The 20,525-nt window shown below is 37.4% G+C and overlaps 1 protein-coding gene across 2 annotated transcripts; it reads left to right on the top strand.

The window, feature by feature from the left end:
* Window positions 1-1,662: 1,662 nt before the first annotated feature.
* On the top strand, window positions 1,663-20,082 carry LOC126814290 (programmed cell death protein 6). Of its 2 annotated transcripts, none has more exons than XM_050539380.2 (6): window positions 1,663-1,879; window positions 5,215-5,276; window positions 9,692-9,736; window positions 10,484-10,642; window positions 12,753-12,862; window positions 14,796-20,082. In XM_050539380.2, exons 1-6 carry the CDS (start codon window positions 1,791-1,793, stop codon window positions 14,895-14,897), a joined length of 567 nt encoding a protein of 188 aa, XP_050395337.1. In that variant the 5' UTR covers window positions 1,663-1,790; the 3' UTR covers window positions 14,898-20,082. The 2 variants fall into 2 exon arrangements, with proteins under 2 accessions (XP_050395337.1, XP_050395336.1); XM_050539379.2 differs by lacking the exon at window positions 5,215-5,276 and adding an exon at window positions 3,419-3,480 and having other exon boundaries at window positions 1,664-1,879.
* Window positions 20,083-20,525: the final 443 nt, after the last annotated feature.

Raw genomic sequence — 20,525 nt, forward strand, 5'->3', positions numbered from 1 at the left:
GCAGGACGTTGTTGACGTTGACGTAACCTCTGTCCAAGCATGTCCCAGACATGCTCGATGGGGGAGAGGTCGGGACTCAGTGCTGGCCAAGGTAATGTGGTGATGTTCTGTTGTTGGAGGTAACCTGTAACGATCCTGGCCCTGTGACATCTTGCGTTGTCATCCTGGAAGATGAAACGGCGGCCATGACGTCGTGCGAACGACACAACATGGACTGCCAAGATGTTGTCCCGGTAGTACTGGCCTGTAACACGCCCTGCAACAACATGTAAAGCCGTTCTTCCAGCAACAGTGATGCCTCCCCACACCATAACAGAACCACCCCCAAATCGATCATGTCTGATGACGTTAACGTCTTGGAAGCGCTCGTTTCGACGACGCCACACCCTCCTACGTCTGTCCAAAAAATCAACAGTGAACCTTGACTCATCTGAAAACATCACATTGCTCCAGCGTCGATTATCCCAGTGTTGACGATCCCTACACCAACGACGTCTTGCCTGAATGTGATGATCTCTCAAACAAGGGATCACGCGAGGACGTCGGGCGCGAAGGTGACCCCTATGCAGTCGATTCCGAATCGTCTGGCCACTCACTCTCACAACAGTGTCTGTTTGAAGACGAGCGCTGATCTGATTTGCTGTGATGACACGATTTCTCAAGGCCAAGGTACGGATAAATCGTTCCTGGGCTTGAGTTGTCGCCCTTGGTCGACCTGAGCGTGGTCTGTCCTGTACAGATTGTGTATCACGGTATCTGGACCATAGCCTGCTTATGACAGACTGAGAAACATTCATCGTCCGCACCACAACCGCCTGTGTTGTGCCGATCTGTAGCATGCCGAGGGCACGTAACCTTTCATTTTGGGTAAGCCGACGCATATCAAAATTTGTTTTCTGGTCACTAAAACAATTAAACTGATGTTTCCACCCTGGAATTCAATGCCACAATGACTGTAACATTCAAAGTCAGAGTCGTGCAAATCTTGGGTTGGACCCCCATGATGATCCCAAGCATCACCTGCATTCCATGCGGTAGGTTCTATAGTGACTTTTTTCGTAGTCATTTGCATATTTTAGTATTATGCCCCCAAAATCAAGTATCCCCTACTTTTTTTGAATAGTATATTTTAAAAAAAAGTATCTGTGCTCAGAGGAGACAACGTTTAGATGTCCTAGCTATCTCGTATTCTATTTGATCCATTCTTTAAAAAAAAATTATTCTGTGGCTTTTTGAATCAAGGGACGGGAACAAACAGAACAAAATACTATAAATATGTATGTGATTTAATATAAGTTTTTTCAATTTTTATGCCAACCATAATACAGTCAGTTATTGTGTGGACCTCGTTTATGATGTGATCAGTCACAAATGATCTGACAAAAAAAAAAAAAAAAATCAAAACGAAACTATTCGACACGCCCACCTATTAAAAATACGATTAATATTCTGTAGTCTATCCGTCTTATTTTTACTACCACTCTGATTCCAACACCAATCCGTAAAATATAAAAAACCGATCGCAAGAAAAAAAAATCATTCTAATGCTTTCAGTTAATAAAACGAAATTTTGAAATTATTTTGTAAAAATTCAAAACCAATGATAATGTTCTGAGAATTTTCAGATTCTATCTTGAGATTTTAAAGATTTTTATGCTCCGGAGCTTAAACCTGTTTGAACCGGAAGTTCATAATGCTGAGTTGTTGACTTATTTTGTAATAATTATATTGAGCAATTTCTGCAAATTTAGTGACGAAAGTATTTAGAACAGTTTCAACATTTCCACAAAATGTCGTACAATTACGGACAGCAGTATCAACAACGGGCACCTGCCCAAGGCGGTACAGATCCAAATTTTTTAATGGGAATATTTCAAAGGTACGTAAAATAACACTACGTGTAGCGCCGTACCCGTACGTTTCCAATTCAAATTCAATTTCTTTCAAATTCAGTTGCTTATCAATAATCAATGCAGTGATCGAGACAGAATCCAACAGTATCTAGCTTCGTAATTTGACATTATTTATACAGTACGGTACCAACTGCAGTATCATAACAAGTGTAGACCATTCTCAATCTGATTAAACATATAATATCTAACAGTCATTGCCTGAGTAGAGCGAAGCTGATTATTGTCAAATATAAAACCTTCATAATTAATTTTCTCAACAAGTGATACAAAAAATGTTAAATAATTTAGTTTTTCCAAATTGATTTTCATTTAGATCTAAATTGTATACATTAATTTTGTTTTTTAAAAAAGAACAAAAAAGTGTGAGAATTATTTTCATTGACGTCAAAAATATGTGACGTCATTGATTAGACGCGTCATAGAAATAATTCTATGAGGCGCGTAATCTCGCTTGGGCGAGATTTGGTAAGTTGACATGCGCATTACCTGTTTTGCCCAGTGTATCCGGTTCCGGTCTGAATTTTTTTTTATTCAACAATCTGTGGGTGACAATTTCAGTTACGCTCCTGTGTTACCGGAAAAGAGCTTTGCTCAAGCACCGCGCTACGCGCGATGCTGTAGAGCTTCGCTCTATATTATACAAGAGATAAATCTGCCTATTTCAGGTTTTTTTTTAGGCCTGAAATGTTATCTAAATTATTAATTAGACATTAATTAACTTATCCAGACCATAATCAACTCTTGATGTCAATGCTAGCCTGCGATATTTATTGGATTAGGTTCTGATTTCTAATTTTCTTGTGTTCTCTTATCTAATGACATTCAATTACTTTATTGATAATTGAATTGTCAGGTATCCTCTTACAGTCCCTTATATCAACTTTTGGTCTTCGAAGGAATTATTTGTGAGCAGAAATTCGGCCGTATATCTGTTATCACTCATCACATCAGTCAGTTAATGAGTTATATAGAGAGATGACTCGTGTTTTCCCTTGGCGTTTGTCACTTCCGACTCAGGAAACCTGTATTACTCAGCTATCGTAGCAATGATCTCTGTGTTGAAATTATATTTGGAATGTGTTTAACCAGCTCTATCACATATGTGATAATGACTGGCACCAATATTGTCCTTTAAGAATTGCAAGTACAAGTTTATGGTTCGTTGGTTCCTGGAGTTTTACGTCCACTTCCACCGAGGGTGATATTGTAGACCAGTGTTCCTAAGAAACTTGCGAGAGGAAGTCATAAAAATAGGCTTGATCAAGTTTTGTTTGGGTAAGACAAAGTGTCGTTGTACAATGTAGGGAAGCGCCCAAGGTGAATCTCATCCAAAGGAGAAAGTCCGGGGTAGGTCGTGGGGGGAGGAGGGGGGAGAGTTTATGATGAAGTGAAAAAGTTATCAGAGTCACACGAAAAGTTATTTATTGCCGACAGCCCTCGTTGTTGTCCTGGCCGCTACTCTTGTCATCGTAAGACATGTAAGCTAATCATGTATTTATTTCTAGAGTTGACAAAGACAGAAGTGGCCAGATATCGGCAAAAGAATTAGGCGAGGCATTGTCTAACGGTAAGATGTCACCTGACTCCAACCTACTTCCCCTTAGTTTCACACCCTGAATAATAATCTTGTTGGATTGGCAATTCATGTTGATGGTTACACATGTATCAAGGTACATTTACAGTCCTAGAAATAACGGTTTTACATGTATATGTACCTGACAAAATGTCACAGACCAATGAAATAGTACCTGACATTTTCAAGTTAGTGCTGAACCTGTATTAATAATATCAATAAAAAAGACAAATCAGTGCTGGACAAAATGACAGACACCAGAGGTTTAGTGCCTGACAAAGTCTGAATCTGTGCCTGACATTGTCAGTGACAGGTGCCTTATTTCCAGGCTTGTTAGCAATTCCATTTTTCATGTAAATGAAAAAGATTCCATAATTAAAATAAAAACTTTCAGATTATTGGGGATGGGAAGAAAGGATATCTAACCGAAGATGAATCACAATCCAACAAAATTATTTATTCACAAATCTCCAAGACTACAAAACTATTTCTGTACTTTGTGAGAAGTTTTATTCGATAAGTTTAATATGAAAAAGTCTTGAACCGTTTCAGTTCGAAGTCATATATATATGTACTTTTACATGTATAAAGCTATAATGGGTCTGGTATTTTATTGGAAAAGGCAGCGTCAATTTAATACAGCCCAACAATGAAATGAAATGAAAAGGGGTTTAACATCCTACTGTTCTGCTCCGAACTGGGCTAATGAACTTATGAAGACAGGAATACGCCATACAGTGTGTTATGAGGGAAATTTTTGCCCAGACATCGTCACTACGGCCTGCTCTTATATTCAATTCCAACTGTCGAGGGATCTTTTACATGCAAGCCAATGTGTACATGGGACCTTTGTTTTCCGTCCCATCCGAACGACTAGACAGCTGTCCTTTTCAGGCCCTCCATCCTGCATCACTGACAACTAGGAACCGCGACGGAAAATCTGGATGAACTTTCTCAGCCAGTGCAGGGATCGAACACCCGACCTCCAGGCTAGTGAGCCAGCGTCTTACCCACTTAGCCACTGTGACCCCCACCCCCAACAATGAAACCTGTACATGTGTGTAATAATCCTCAGTGAGTTTTAAACACTAGCTACACATGTACAGCTTTAATGGATAGGGGGGTTGGATGGCCGAATGTTTAGCATGTGCGTGCTGTATCATAAGGCCTGTCATTGAGTCAACTGGCGTGGTTTCGAATCCCCGGTTGTACGTGGCAAGGAGTAGGGTCGCCTGTCCAGCCTCGTGGCTTTTCTCCAGGTCCTCCGGTTTCCTCCCACTGCTAAAGACCCCTACACGCAAGCGAATTATTGAAATAAAATTAAACCATATGTTAGTCCCAAAATGACCTAGTTTGTCTCTCTCTCTCTCTCTTTAATGGATAATTTAAAATTTGCTCCAATTTAAATTATGCACATGGACATTTCGATCCAATCAACCATCTTCATTAGCCCAGTCGGAGCAGAACAGTAGGACGTTAAACCCCATTTAATTTCATTTCGATTCAATCAGAATTTGTTATGTGAAACAAAATTCTTATTTTTGCCCCATGCTGTGATCAGAGCATATCAATTACATGTACTTGATTTCAGATTGAGTAAATTATTTGTTTTTATAATTTTATGAGTAAAACATAGTATTGAGTACCGAGATAGTTTTGTATCCAAGGGGAGATAATTTATTTATAAAAGCATGTGATTATTTGTTTGTTTGTTTGTTTCAACATCAGGATTGATAAAGATAGAAGTGGTTCGATATCAGCTGTAGAACTTGGACAAGCTTTGTCCAATGGTAAGATCTTCTTCTCTCTTTGGCAGTCAGTAATGGAACATGTTGGGTGGCCCAGAAAGAAACAAGGTCTTGTTCATCCGGGTGACCCAGAATAAACATCATGTTCACCCGGGTGGCCCAGAATAAACAAGGTCATGGTTACCAGGGTTACCCAGAATAAACAAGATTATGTTCACCCGGGTGACCCAGAATAAACAAGGTCATGTTCAATCAGGTGGCCCAGAATAAACAAGATCATGTTCACCCGGGTGACGCGGAATAAACAAGGTCATGTTCACCTGGGTGACCCAGAATAAACAAGGTTATGTTCAACCGGGTGGACCAGAATAAACAAGGTCATGTTTACCCGGGTGACACAGAATAAACAAGGTTATGTTCACCCGGTATTGCCCAGAATAAACAAGTACACTATTTAATGTGGAATAATTCAAAAAGTATATTATATCTACATGTATATCATAGAATGGTTGAAAACTTCACTCCAATTGTAGGTCCGTCTCTCAAATACATGTGGTGTTATCATCGTACACGTTTTTAAAAAAAGAATGTTGAATTATGTTTTGCGAGGCTGACCCTCAACTCATATTATGTTGATATTATTTGAGCGATAGACCTACAATTTGAAGTGTAGTTGTCAAACATCTATTAATTCTAGTGTCTCACACAGACCTGTTCATGTACATGTATGTTACACAGCAATATGATAGACATTGTACATGTACAGGTATGTCATAACAAAGCAGCACAATACACATAGCATTATGTTACTAGTCTGGAGACTCAGCGGGGGGGGGGGGGGTCCATCAAATGGGCACAAAACCAGACCCAACTTTTCTCGAGTGAAATTTTGCGTAGAATACGATGCCGAGTGGTAATCAGTCTGCGGTTAGTGCGTTTTCGAGATATTCAGGGTCAAAGGTCAAATGGTTCATTTGCACTGAAAGTGAACGCGCGGTCATTCTTGTATCATGAAAATAAGCTGAAAATGATCGAAAGTAATCACACTTTCAATAAAAATGTAAACTTGCTAAATTCACCTTTGTTCTTTGTGACCCCAGAGGTCAAAAGGTCACATTTTCCGTTTTAGCACCAGGAAGATTTAAAGTAATAAATGTCAGCGTTGTATTCTACGCAAAATTATACCCTAGAAAAGTTGGGTCTGGTTTTGTGCCCATTTCATGGACCCCCCCCCCCGCGCGCTGAGCCTCTGGTCTATACAGCACAGCTGCAACACAATAGCATAATGTACAGCACAGCTGCAGCATGATGTTACGACACAGCAGCACCTATTTAATATAATGATTAGGTGACATGTTCGTTAGTATAATACAGTATACTTTTATCAATGACATTAATTATTCTATAAACTACATAATTCTTGTTGATAGTTTTCAGAGGTGATATGATTTACTTGTGAAACTATCCAATTATTATTTATGTTCTGTGTCCTGTCACTTAATAATTTACTTGCTTTTTTGAAACAATGCGATTCATTGGCCCAGAAAGTTCATCCAGATTTTCTGGCGTAGTTCCCCCTTGTCAGTGATGCAGGATGGAGGGCCCGACAAGGACAGCTGTCTAGTCGTTTGGATGGCGTGCATGTAAAAGATCAATTGACAGTTGGAATGCGATATAAGAGTAGTCCCTAGTGCTGCTGTCTGGGCACAATTGTCGTCATAGCACACTGTATGGCGTATGCCTGTCCTCATTATATATTAGCCCAGTTCGGAGCAAAACGACGTTAAACCCCATTCCATTTTTTCATTTTGAAACTGTGCGATTATTGATAATTTATTTGGGTCATGTTTACCATTTGTTATTTTAAAAAAACAAAAACGAATTGTAATCATGAAACTAAAATAAGATAATCCCTGTCCATAGAAATCAGGGGTGGGTGGATGGCTGAATGGTTAGCGTGCGCACACTGTATCATAAAGTCTGTCATTGAGTCGACTGGCGTGGTTTTGAATCCCTGCTTGTACGTGACAAGGAGTAGGGTTGCCTGTCCAACCTCGTGGGTTTTCTCCGGGTCCTCCAGTTTCCTCCCACTGCTAAAGACCCCTATGCGCAAGCGAATTATTGAAATAAGATTAAAACATATCTTAGTCCCGAAATGACCTAGTTTGTGTCGAGTGGCTGTTAAACCCCATTTCTCTCTCTCTCTCTCTCCATAGAAAACATTCTAGACAAAAAAATATTGTAGTATGCTTAGCATACTTGATTTTCATCCTGGTACTGATACATGAAGATTATAGGATTATTTCTAAATCAATTTTCCTATGATTAGCTTTATAATATACAATATCTGTATGAGTATTACCAGTATGGTCTTCCTATAAAAATTCTTTACAGTCCTGAGCTCAATTTATGTCTCAAAATAACTGATGTAAAATCATTTCCTATCCAACCCCGTGGGTTTTCTACGGGTCCTCCAGTTTCCTCCCACTGCTAAAAACCCCGACATGTATGGGGGTGGTGGATGGCTTAGCGGTTAGCACGTGCGCGCTGTATCATTAAGTCTGTCATTGAGTCAACTGGCGTGGTTTTGAATCCCCGGTTGTACGTGACAAGGAGTAGGGTCGCCTGTCCAACCTCATGGGTTTTCTCCGGGTCCTCTGGTTTCCTCCCACTGCTAAAGACCCCTACGCGCAAGCGAATTATAGAAATAAAATTGAACTAAGTGTTAGTCCCGAAATGACCTAGTTTGTGTCGAGTGGACGTTAAACCCCATTTCTCTCTCTCCCTACATGTATGTGCAAGTGAATTATTGAAATAAAATTGAACCATATGTTAGTCCCAAAATAACCTAGTTTGTGTCAAGTGGAGGTTAAACTCTCTCTCTCTCTCTCTCTCTCTCTCTTTCTCTCTCTCTCTCTCTCTCATTTACAACCCATTATTGATACCAGTGGTGAGTTTATCAGTTTTTGTAGCCAGCCTAGGCAAGGTTACGGGTAATATAAATGTCAAAAATAATTAGAGGGAATTTTTACCACAATGTTATCCTTGATCTGAAAGTAGGTTATTAATTCTATTACAGCTTATAAATTACATGTAATTAATGATAATTAATAACAGAGAGAGAGAGAGAGAATGGGCTTTAACATACATGTACTACATTTCGGTACTAACATATGGTTCAATTTTATTTCAATAATTCACTTGCTTGTAGGGGTCTTTAACAGTGGGAGGAAACCAGAAGACCGGGAGAAAACCAATGAGGTAGGACAGGCAATCCTACTCATGCACAAGCAGGAACCAGGTCACTAACGTTCACTCATTAAACCAATCGACCTCCCAACCCCGCATAATTACTAATAAGTTTATATATATATATAGAGAGAGAAAATTATTACATTATAGTCATTATACAACACTAATTGTATTTAAGGTGGGTTTTTTTATCATTTATCAGTCAGTGTTAGGCTGAAATATAGTCATATGGTCAGTTAGTTCCCAGCCTGTCAGGTCTGGGGCCATAAAACCAAATTTTGTTTAACTGGAGTTTTGCACTCTTAATTTTAATTTTTGTTACACCAAAACACTAAATTAAAATTATAGGTATTCAAACATTGTATTGAAAACATAGTTTAAGTTACAAATTGATGGGTTTTATCCTAATCTTAGTATGAAGATGTACATGTGATTTATAAAAAGAAATTGAAAGTGGAAAACTGACCGAAAAATGTTTCAGTGCTTTGTATTTTTACTGTAGATACATGTGGATATCAATCATGATGAGTAGATACATGTGAATATCAATCATCATGATGAGTAGATACATGTGGATATCAATCATCATGATAAACAGATAGATGTGGATATAATGAGTAGATATATGTTCATGTGAATATTAATCATCATGATGAGTAGATACATGTGAATATCTAACATCATGAATAGATACATGTGAATATCTAACATCATGAATAGATACATGTGAATATCTAACATCATGAATAGATACATGTGAATATCAATCATGATGATGAGAAGATACATGTGAATATCAATCATGATGATGAGTAGATACATGTGAATATAATTCATCATGATGAGAAGATACATGTGAATATCAATCATCATGATGAATAGATACATGTAAATATCAATCATCATGATGAATAGATACATGTAAATATCAATCATGATGATGAGAAGATACATGTGAATATCAATCATGATGATGAGAAGATACATGTGAATATCATTCATCATGATGAGAAGATACATGTGAATATCAATCATGATGATAAGATACATGTGAATATCAGTCATCATGATGAATAGATACATGTAAATATCAATCATGATGAATAGAATCTGGTTGTACTATATAAACACATGTTCATGTATAGTTTAAAATTTGAATCTTCAAAAGATTTTTAAATAAAAGATGTATAATATATGCATTACAGGAACATGGACTCCATTTAATCCTGAAACAGTGAGACTTATGATTGGTAAGTTGAGTTAAGTTTATTATGTTAGCTGTGTTAAGTTAGGGTAAATAAGTTAGGGGTCAATTTGTTAAGTTTGAGTTAGATTTGTTTATTTTTAATTTGTTAAGTTTGAGTTAGATTTGTTAATTTTAAGTTTGAGTTGGACTTGTTAGGTTTTTGAGTTAAATTTGTTAAGATAGCCGACTGATGATTAGTAAATTGAGTTAAATTTGTTGACAAGGTACAGATAACTGAGATCAGACCTGGAGTTCACAAAGCATTCACAAAGAATTCACTCAAAATTGTTCACCTTATTTTAACTAAAATATATCCCTTTTTGGTTGTTTGAATGTATCAAATACATCAATAAGAAACTATGTGCAAAGTTTTGTGTTTCTGGATCAAAATTATTTGTAATAAACAGTGACTGAAAGTTGAGTAAATTCTCAACTTAAGTCTTGAGAATGCTTTGTGAACTCGGGGCTCGGTTTCTTATGTACTGTCAATCTCAACAAAGTTTTACTAAATATACACAAATTTCAAAACAATGTACTTTTTATGATTTATTATTGTCCAAAACCTTGTTATTATCAAGTACGAACAATCATTAAGTACCGTAGAGTCAAAATGTCGTCAGGCTGAGTCCAAATTTGTGTAGAGTCTGTAAGGTTGCGGGACCGAAGCGCTGTGTTATTATTTGCCGATTCTTATCCCCTGTAGGACGTTTCATTTCGTTTCCACCCTCATCCCGTTCATTTTCTATTTTAGGTATGTTTGATCGAGATAATTCAGGCACTATCAATTTCCAGGAATTTTCATCACTATGGAAATATGTTACTGATTGGCAGGGTTGTTTCCGTGGTTACGATAGAGATAACTCTGGTTCGATTGATAAAAATGAATTAAAAACTGCTTTGACAAGTTTTGGTGAGTGATATATGTTGATTTAATTATTTTTAGAAAATATTATACATACATTATGCTAGAGCTAAATCTTCCTATTCCAGGTCTTTCTTTAGATCTGAAATGTTTTCTAAATTATTAATTAGACATTTATTAAAATTAACTTATCCAGACCATAATCAACCCTCGATATGATCGCTAGCCTACGATATGTACTGGATTTCAATACATTTTTTGATGGATGATTTAACGTCAATAGATAATCGAGACTTTGTTTTTTATTGTACCAACTTTATTAATGATGATTGAGGCGAGACCAAAAATTCAATCGCTTATATCCCGGTTCGGAGTGGAGCAAATGGTGACAAAACCAGACCCAACTTTTCTACAGTAAAATTTTGTATAGAACACGATGCCGAGTAGTAATCAGTCCGCCGTTGGGGCATTTTCGAGATATTCGGGGTCAAAAGTCAAATGAGGTCATTGGACTGAAAGTTTTGTGCCCATTTGATGGCCCCCCCCCCCCCCCACTGAACCTCTGGTCTAATTGACATGTTCAAGTAGCTAACAGAAAGGTGGAAATGTTGGATTGTCTCCCCTCCTTTATTTACTGCTGACAACCAATCCAACACTACATTATCTATATTCTATAGTCAGATATAAATAATGATTGTTTCTCAGGATTGTGGGTTATATGTTATATTAGGGTTTACCGCCAATCTTATTAAAACACAGATCATATTTCGTTTCGTTTTTATTATAGTTCAAAATTTTGTTTTACTTGTCTTTACTACACTAGGATCTGGAAGAGTTGTTATCATTATCGTGTTCTGAATGATGTGAGCTATTAACCAATGAAACGGTCTGTTACGGCGAGCTTTAGGTTTGTTTTGCACGGAACTGTGGGTAATGCTGATTGATTAGTCTGACGTCATAGGGCCAAAAGCAGCTCGTATGACCTCTGACGCGACCTATCGCTACAACCGGTCAGATCTTCATGTAGTGTAGGCCATCGAAAGTATAAGAATAACGAAACGAAATATAGATCTGTGTTTTAATGAGATTAGGGTTAGCGCTAGCACTGTTTACATCTCATGGGCCTTAATAATTAGATCTAACCCATTTTCTACCCACTGGGCTATACATGTAGATTTATTTCATGGACTTTGTTTTGTTTTGTCTACAATGTTACCATAGGTGGAAGCAAACACTAAGCCACTCTAAATTACAAAATTTTGAAGAAAATGACTCCTAAAATGTTTTCCTTTCCCAGTGATCATTTTATTACTTCATTATATGTTGTTATATATGAAGCAACGTTGTTACATATGAAGCAACGTTACTACATATGTTTAAGGTAGGGATCACGTGGGTAAGATGCTGTCTCGCTAGCCTGGAGGTCGGGTGTTCGATCCCTGCATTGGCCGAGAAAGTTCATCCAGATTTTCCGGCAGGGTTTCCCCTTGTCAGAGATGCAGAACGGAGGGCCTGACAAGGACAGCTGTCTAGTCGTTTGGATGGGACGATAAACCAGGGTCATGTGTACACATTGGCATGCACGTAAAAGATCCCTTGACAGTTGAAATTCGATATAAGAGTAGGCCGTAGTGCCGCTGTCCAGGCAAAATTTCCCTCATAGCACACTGTATGGCGTATGCCCGTCTTCATTAGCCCAGTTCGGAGCAGAACAGTAGGATGTTGAACCCCATTTCATTTCTATTCTGTTTAAGGTAGGAGACACAGTGACTAGGTGGTTAAGACGCTGGCTCGCTAGCCTGGAGGTCGGGTGTTCGATCCCTGCATTGGCTGAGAAAGTTCATCCAGAATTTCCGGCGTGGTTTCCCCTTGTCAGCGACGCAGGACGGAGGGCCTGACAAGGACAGCTGTCTAGTCGTTTGGATGGGACAATAAACTGAGGTCCTGTGTACACATTGGCGTGCACATAAAAGATCCCTTGACAGTTGGCTGTAGTGCCGCTGTCCAGGCAAAATTTCCCTCATAACACACTGTATGCAGTATGCCCGTCTTCATTAGCGCAGTTTGGAGCAGAACAGTAGGACGTTATACCCCATTTCATTTCATTTCTTTTCTGTTTAAGGTAGCTTTAATATAAGTTATGTATTATATATTGCAGGTTACAGATTATCCGATCGTTTTTACGATATATTGGTGAAGAAATTTGATCGATTAGGACGGGGAACAGTAGCTTTTGATGATTTTATTCAATGTTGTATTGTTTTACAGGTTAGTTAGGTTTCATCAATTATCACACAGAGAGGGGTAGGGATTGTATGTCGTGATTAGCTGGTTAGAGAGAGTGGTAGGAATTATGTATAATAAGGGCGTTGAGCAGTCTAAAATGCACATTTTAAAGCTAGCACTGTAATTTTTGTAGATAAGATATGACATTTTTTGTTATTTTAGGTGGTAAACTACATATTAATCACCCAAAAAATACCAATTTTATTTACCAACTACGTTCCAAATGTGGCCCAAAAGCATGATAATAAAGGGTGCCGATGACAATAAAAGTCAAATTTTCTCAGTCATGACTGCATGGATTTTCTTTGAATTTGGTATGAACAATGCTAATAGCAAGTCAAAAAAAGTCACTAGTCAATTTTTTACTATAGGCTGTGGTTTGTCTGGTATCCATGGAAACACAAAAAAAAATGATAAGTTTTCTTGGAAATTCTATTAGTACATGCTAAAACGAAATATCGATAATCACACCATTAGGTGGAAAGTAGAGGTTATAAGCTAGATTTCGATACCAAAAACGTTGGAAAATATCAACTCAAAGTATTCTAAAATCGTTCTTCATTATTTACCTTGAAAATGGGATTTTGTGATTTTGGGTTAATTCTTTGAATACGTCCACAACAAGTTTTGAAATACAACAATTCGAACGTAAAAAGTAAATATCAAATTCAGTGCACTACTGGGCCGCTGTAAAAATCATTTTATACATTCAAAAATAGCTGTCGTCGACCATCAAAAAATGAAATTCAGCCATGTTCCAATAGCGATAGATGGTAGACCTGTATAATCGCGTCTTAGAAGGAATTCCTTCTAACATCATATCTAGATAGACGTGAATGATCCAGTATGAAACTACTGCTGGAGCGGCTATGATTGTTTACAGCGGATGACGTACATGTATTGAATTTATTCTAGGTCGGGGAAACCTTCTCGTTTGCTATAGATAGTTTTTTCTTTTCGCTTGTACCTCCATTATTACACAACAAACGGTTGGACTGTTATGTGTCCTCTGGGTTATTTTACACATGGAACAAGTTTGCAAATTTCTAATAAGATTGCTGTTGAAAAGTTCTTGTAGTCCAAAATGGAAATTTCTTGTATTCTGATCGAAAAGTGACGTCGAATGAGTATAACAGTTCTTTAAATTTCCTGGTCGCTACGCGATCTCGGCCTCTAATGATTTAAGCGGTATCAAATGGACAATAACAGTCCTCTAAATTCTAAACAGTCGGTGTTTATCTCCTAAGTGTGTATCTTAGGGGATACTTGATTGAACGTTCCGGAATTAAATTATCTCCATTCCGAAAATAGTGTCAATCGAGTGAAAAGGAGAATTTCTGAGTACAACGCATGTGCCGACTGCATAAAAAATATCTCAACCAATCATGGCAGCTGAAACATATTTGTTACTTAAAATACGTCACGATTCTACTCACACCACCTCAACTGTCGGGACTGGCAGAACTGTGACAGGACTGAATTCTGTATCACTTGATTGCAATTCTGTTAATTCGAGACGTTCCGGACTGACAATCGAGCACCCCTTTAGACTACTCAACGCCCTTAAGATTACCAGGCGGAGTGTTGGTAGGGATTGCATATCATGATTAGTAGGGCGCTAGGCTCCCTCGGATATCCAGTCAAGGATTCCCTTGTCAACCATGTAGGACGGATGAATCTCAAAAGGGATGGTGTATAGTCATTCATATAGACTGAAAAACACATTCACATGCATGTGAAAGATCCCCTGGTAGTTGTAATTCGATATAAGACTAAGCTGTGGATGCTTCCTGGGCAAAATATTATATTGATTGCTTCACAAAATAAAACATAAATGTTTTATGGATTAATGTCCAATCCAACACTAGCACATTGCAGTTGGAAGGTACTGATGAATATTTGTTTTTCGTTTCAGACGTTATCGCAGTCGTTCCAAGCGTACGATACTGACCGAGATGGCTGGATCCAGATAGGATACGAACAATTCTTAACCCTCGTATTCAGCATCAAATCTTAAAACTAAATAATCAACAAGTTTATTGTTGCATCATGTTATAAACAAACGCTCAATTTAAATTGGACAACTGCTATCTTTTCACCCAATCTGATTAAAACACAGATCCTATTTCGTTTCGTTTTTATAGTTCAAACTTTCGTTTTACTTGTCTTTACTACACTTGGATCTGGAAGAGTTGTTATCATTGACGTGTTCTGAATGATGTGAGGGATTAGCCAATGAAACGGTGTGTTACGGCAAGCTTTAGACATTTTTTGCATGGAACTGTGGGTAATCCACTAGTAACATCAATACTGATTAGTTAATCAAATGTCTGACGTCATAGGGTCAAAAACTGCTCATATGAACTCTAGCGCAACCTATCGCTACAACCGGTAAGATCTTCATGTAGTGCAGACCGTCTTAAGTATAAAAAAACGAAATGAAATATAGATGTGTATTTTAATCAGATATCTTTTGACCTCTACTTTGTGTTGTATTACTTTTTATGTACTTTTGATATTAATAGCAATCAATGTTGGTCTTTTAACTTTGTGATGGTCATGTATTTCAAATATTTATTTAAAAGCAAAAATACAGATATCTTCTTGACAAAATAATAGGCACCATTAGAATTGACTGACACTATCATTTGCAGGTGTTTTTTTTTTAGATTAGATGAATGTAGATATTGTTACCCCATTTACACAGAATGACAATAAAAAATCCTGTTTTCACAGATTGACCATAATACCGCCCAATGTTCACAGATTGACCATAATATGCCCAATGTTCACAGATTGACAGTAATATGCCCCATTTTCACAGATTGACATCAATACACCCAATGTTCACAGATTGACAGTAATATGCCCCATTTTCACAGATTGACAGCAATACACCCAATGTTCACAGATTGACAGTAATATGCCCCATTTTCACAGATTGACAGCAATACACCTAATGTTCACCAATTGACAATAATACCGCCTAATGTTCGCAGGTTGACAATATTGTTACAAATATTTATTTCTATCTGTTGTACTACCAGTTCTCCATAGTTTAATTTACTCATCATTAACTACAAAATAGTTTGTCTCTTTACTTATAAAGAAAGGTTTTGAGTAATTAACAGACTAAATAATTACCCAACATCACTCAAGGGTGTAATTAACAGACTAAATAATTACCCAACATCACTCAAGGGAGTAATTAACAGACTAAATAATTACCCAACATCACTCAAGGGAGTAATTAACAGACTAAATAATTAACCAACATCACTCAATGGAAAGCAAACAATTGGAAACCCAACACTCATTATCTAATCTAGACAGATCATTTTAAACTACAAGACAGTAGGAACCCAATAGTTTTCGATGATTCTCAAGTCTAGTACCTACATGGTAATAAGTCTAGTACCTACATGGTAATAAGTCTAGTACCTACATGGTAATAAGTCTAGTACCTACATGGTAATAAGTCTAGTACCTACATGGTAATTTTAACTTACAGTCATTGGTTAGACACATGGAGTTCTACTTCTTGAACATCATACATGTATAACAACACAGTTATATGATAGCAATGACTATATTATTATACATGTATATGATTGATAACACCTCCTCTCTTTTCTCCTGGGGGGGTTGGATGGCTGAATGGTTAGCGTGCGCGCGCTGTATCATAAAGTCTGTCATTGAGTCGACTGGCGTGGTTTCGAATCCCCGGTTGTACGTGGCAAGGAGTAGGGTCGCCTGTCCAACCTCGTGGGTTTTCTCCGGGTCCTCCGGTTTCCTCCCACTGCTAAAGACCCCTACGCGCAAGCGAATTATGTAAATAAAATTAAACCATATGTTAGTCCCGAAATGACCTAGTTTGTGTCGAGTGGACGTTAAACCCCATTTCTCTCTCTCTCTTTTCTCCTGTCTCACTAGTTTTCTCCCACTGAAATATTATCAAACCATATGTTAGTCCCAAAATAACCTAGTTTATGTTGAGTGGATGTTAAACCCCATTCTCTCTCTGTCCTGGTAGTGACCAGTGAAATCTTGTAGAAACATCGTGGAATATAAAATAGTGATTGTTATCCATAAAACTATGTTGTGTATACAGGTCTGCTCTTAATCTCCATCCTCGTGGGTTTTCTGCGGCTCCTCCGGTTTCCTAACACTGCTAAAGACCCCTACGCGCAAGCAAATTATTGAAATAAAATTAAAAACCATATGTTAGTCCCGAAATGACCTGGTTTGTGTTGAGTGGACATTAAACCCTTTCTATCTCTCTCTCTATCTCTCTCTCTCTCTCTCTCTCTGTTTTTAATCAAAGATTGTAGTTGTAGGGTTTCCAGCTTCTTGTCCGCTTTGTCTAATATATAATATATTACAACTGTACTTAAAGATATAAGACAAGTATTAATATATATAATTAATTTACATTAAATAAATGGTGGATATCATTGTCATAATTATATAGATTTAAATCAATTCTAATTATTGTGTTTTATGGTAAATGAACTTATCGTTGATTTGATATAGCTACATGTATGTGTATATCTCATGGTCATCATTATAAACAGAGATAAATGGGGTTTAAAGTTCACTTAATACTAGGTCATTTTGGTACATTTTAAGACAGGGTTGGGTGACCGAATGGTCTATGGTCTGTCATTGAGTCAAGAGACATGATTTTGTTTCCGAGCTTGTACGTGACAAGGAGTAGGGTTGCTTATCCAACCTCGTGGGTTATCTCTGGGTGCTCCAGTTTACTCCCACTGCTAAAGACCCAAATGCACTAGAGAATTATTGGAATAAAATTGAACCATATGTTAGTCTTGAAATGACCTAGTTTGTGTAAAGTGGACGTTAAATCCCATTTCAATCTCTAGATGTTTTGAGACGTCTTGTCCATCTGAGTTTGTATAAGTATGAATACATGTATGTTATTATAAATAAAAAACGTAGAATATATAATTATTACATTTGTGATTGTCTAAATGAAATATTGTACAACTTGTAGTTTTGTTCCGTGCTAGGTTTTTGTTTTATAATACAGTCACAAGCGAGTTAAGTGTTAGCTTGTTGTTTTATAGCATGATTTGATAATACAGTCACAAGCAGTTAAGTGTTAGCTTGTTGTTTTATAGCATGATTTGATAATACAGTCACAAGCGAGTTAAGTGTTAGCTTGTTGTTTTATAGCATGATTTGATAATACAGTCACAAGCGATTTAAGTGTTAGCTTGTTGTTTGATAGCATGATTTGATAATACAGTCACAAGCGAGTTAAATACTTAAGATCAGATAGTGACGCATTGTTTTGATGAGGGGGGGGCTCTATTGGTCAGGATGTTTTTTTTTTTAGGGGCTGGGGTTTATTTCCCCCTCCTTTTTTTGTGGATTTTGTCAATTCGTCCTTTTGAATGTTATTTTAAGAATGATTTATATATTAAACGTAAATACTTGAAACTTTTAATAAAATATCAGCAATTTACCAAATGTTTTTATCAAGGGAGATGCCATGAATCCCTTTGCATCATGTGTTTAAGGGTTTTGTTCCCCCAAATGAGCGTACAGGTTGTATCATAAGATCTGTCATTCAGTCAACTGGCCTGGTTTTGATTTCCTGGTTGTACCTGACAAGGAGTATTGTCGCCTGTACCACCACCGCCCCCCCCAGTCAAACATTTCCCCGTACGCCTATGGCCTGTACAACCTCGTGTGTTTTCTCCGGGTCCTCTGGTTTTCTCCCACTGCTAAAGACCCTGCCACACAATGGAATTATTGAAATAAAATTGAACCATATGTTAGTCCCGAAATGACCTAGTTTGTGTCAAGTAGACCTTAAACCCCTTTTCTCTCTCGCTCCTATATAAATTTCCCCATTGACACAGCCCAAAGTTATAAATATGGAATAAAAGTCCATGTGGACTCTGTCTGACCATATTGGGTTTTTGTGCCTATCACCGACCCCTCCAAGGATATTGTTCCTCATGTATGAAAAATTGTGAATTTGCTTGAACATTTTGATTAAAGATACCATATGGGAGATTAGATAAAGTGAAAAAGAAGATAATGTAAAAGAAATTTGCTGAAAATTTCATTCAATTTGATCCACTCTGAACCGAGTATTTAAGATTGAATTTTGGGCCTAGCCTCGATCATCATTACTAAAATTAGTTCGATAAACAGCATAGTCTCAATTATCTATTTAATCGTTAAATCGTGAAGGAAAGTTATGCAGTAAATCGGCTCATAATGCACTAAAGATCGCAGGCTAGCGATGCCATCTAGAGTTGATTATGGTCTGGATAAGTAAATTAAGGTCTAATTAATAACTTAGATAACATTTCCGACCTAAAGAAAGGTCTGCAATTGGCAGATTTAGCTCTTACATAATGTATGTTTAAAATAGTGGAGAATTTAACTAGTGTGTCCACTCATTCCACCGAATGAATTCGGCTGCAATTTGGCGCCGATTGATTCGGCTATTGTGTCCACCGATTTAGTTTGTAAACAAGGCCTTAACCAGAACTGTTTTTTGTCTGAATATAATTGGGAGCCACATTGGCTCAGTGAGAATGATATTGGCTCGCTAACCTAGAGGTCCCGTGTTCGACCTCTGTGTTGGCCGAGAAAGTTCATTGGGATTTTCAGGCGTGGTTCCTTCTTGACAGTGATGCAGAACAGATGGCCAGGAAAGGGACAATGTCTAGATGTTTGGATGAGACGAAAAACAGAGCTCTCGTATTCACTTTAGCGTGCACTTAAAAGTTGGAATTCGATATAAGAGTAGGCCATAGTGCCGCTGTCCGGGCAAAATTTCCCTTCATAGCACACTGTGTGGCGTATTCCCGTCTTCATTAGCCCAGGTTAGGAGCAGAACAGCAGGACGTTAAACCCCATTTCATTTGTCTGAGGAAAATTAAAATATTATTCCAACAAACAGTAAGAATATGCCGCGAACACAAATCGATTTTCTATCTGGTTTAAATTACCATATAAATAAATATTTATTTAAAACCTGCAAATATTGATGACAGAGAATAATAAAATCAGATATATTTGTTTCATATCTACCCAATAGTCCAATATACCACTTGGGGTCTTTTAATTCATTTTAACATAAAAGTGTAAATATGGCCTATAAAACATCAAAATGGAATAAATATTGTTGACAAAATAATAAAAGCAGATATATTACATCCGATTTATTGTTTTCAATTTATATTCAGATATATAAAAATATTAACGGATTACATGAATATGCAAGTACTCTTTCATCCTATTCATGACATGTAATTTGAATAATCTTAGAAGCAATAAATTGTTTTTTACGATTGTCTTTTAAATTATTAAAAAAAGTTTAGGTAATAATTTTGATATTTACAAATTAATTGACATTGTAAAACAGAGTCGTAGAAATGAAATGAGATGGAGTTTAACGTCCTATTTTTCTACACCAACAGTAGGGACGGATCCAGAGAGGAGTTTAGGGGGTCGACCCCCACCCACCCACTCAGGCACATATAAATATTGTGTCATGATCGTGTGCTTTGTCCTTTATCACCAGATGGTTGGACGGGATGGACATCAGATAATGCTTTACATCAATGAAATTGAATCTCAATGTGATCGTTTTAATTCATAA

Source organism: Patella vulgata, chromosome 3 (genome assembly GCF_932274485.2).
Source record: "Patella vulgata chromosome 3, xgPatVulg1.2, whole genome shotgun sequence".
In the NCBI taxonomy this organism is placed as follows: Eukaryota; Metazoa; Mollusca; class Gastropoda; family Patellidae; genus Patella; species Patella vulgata.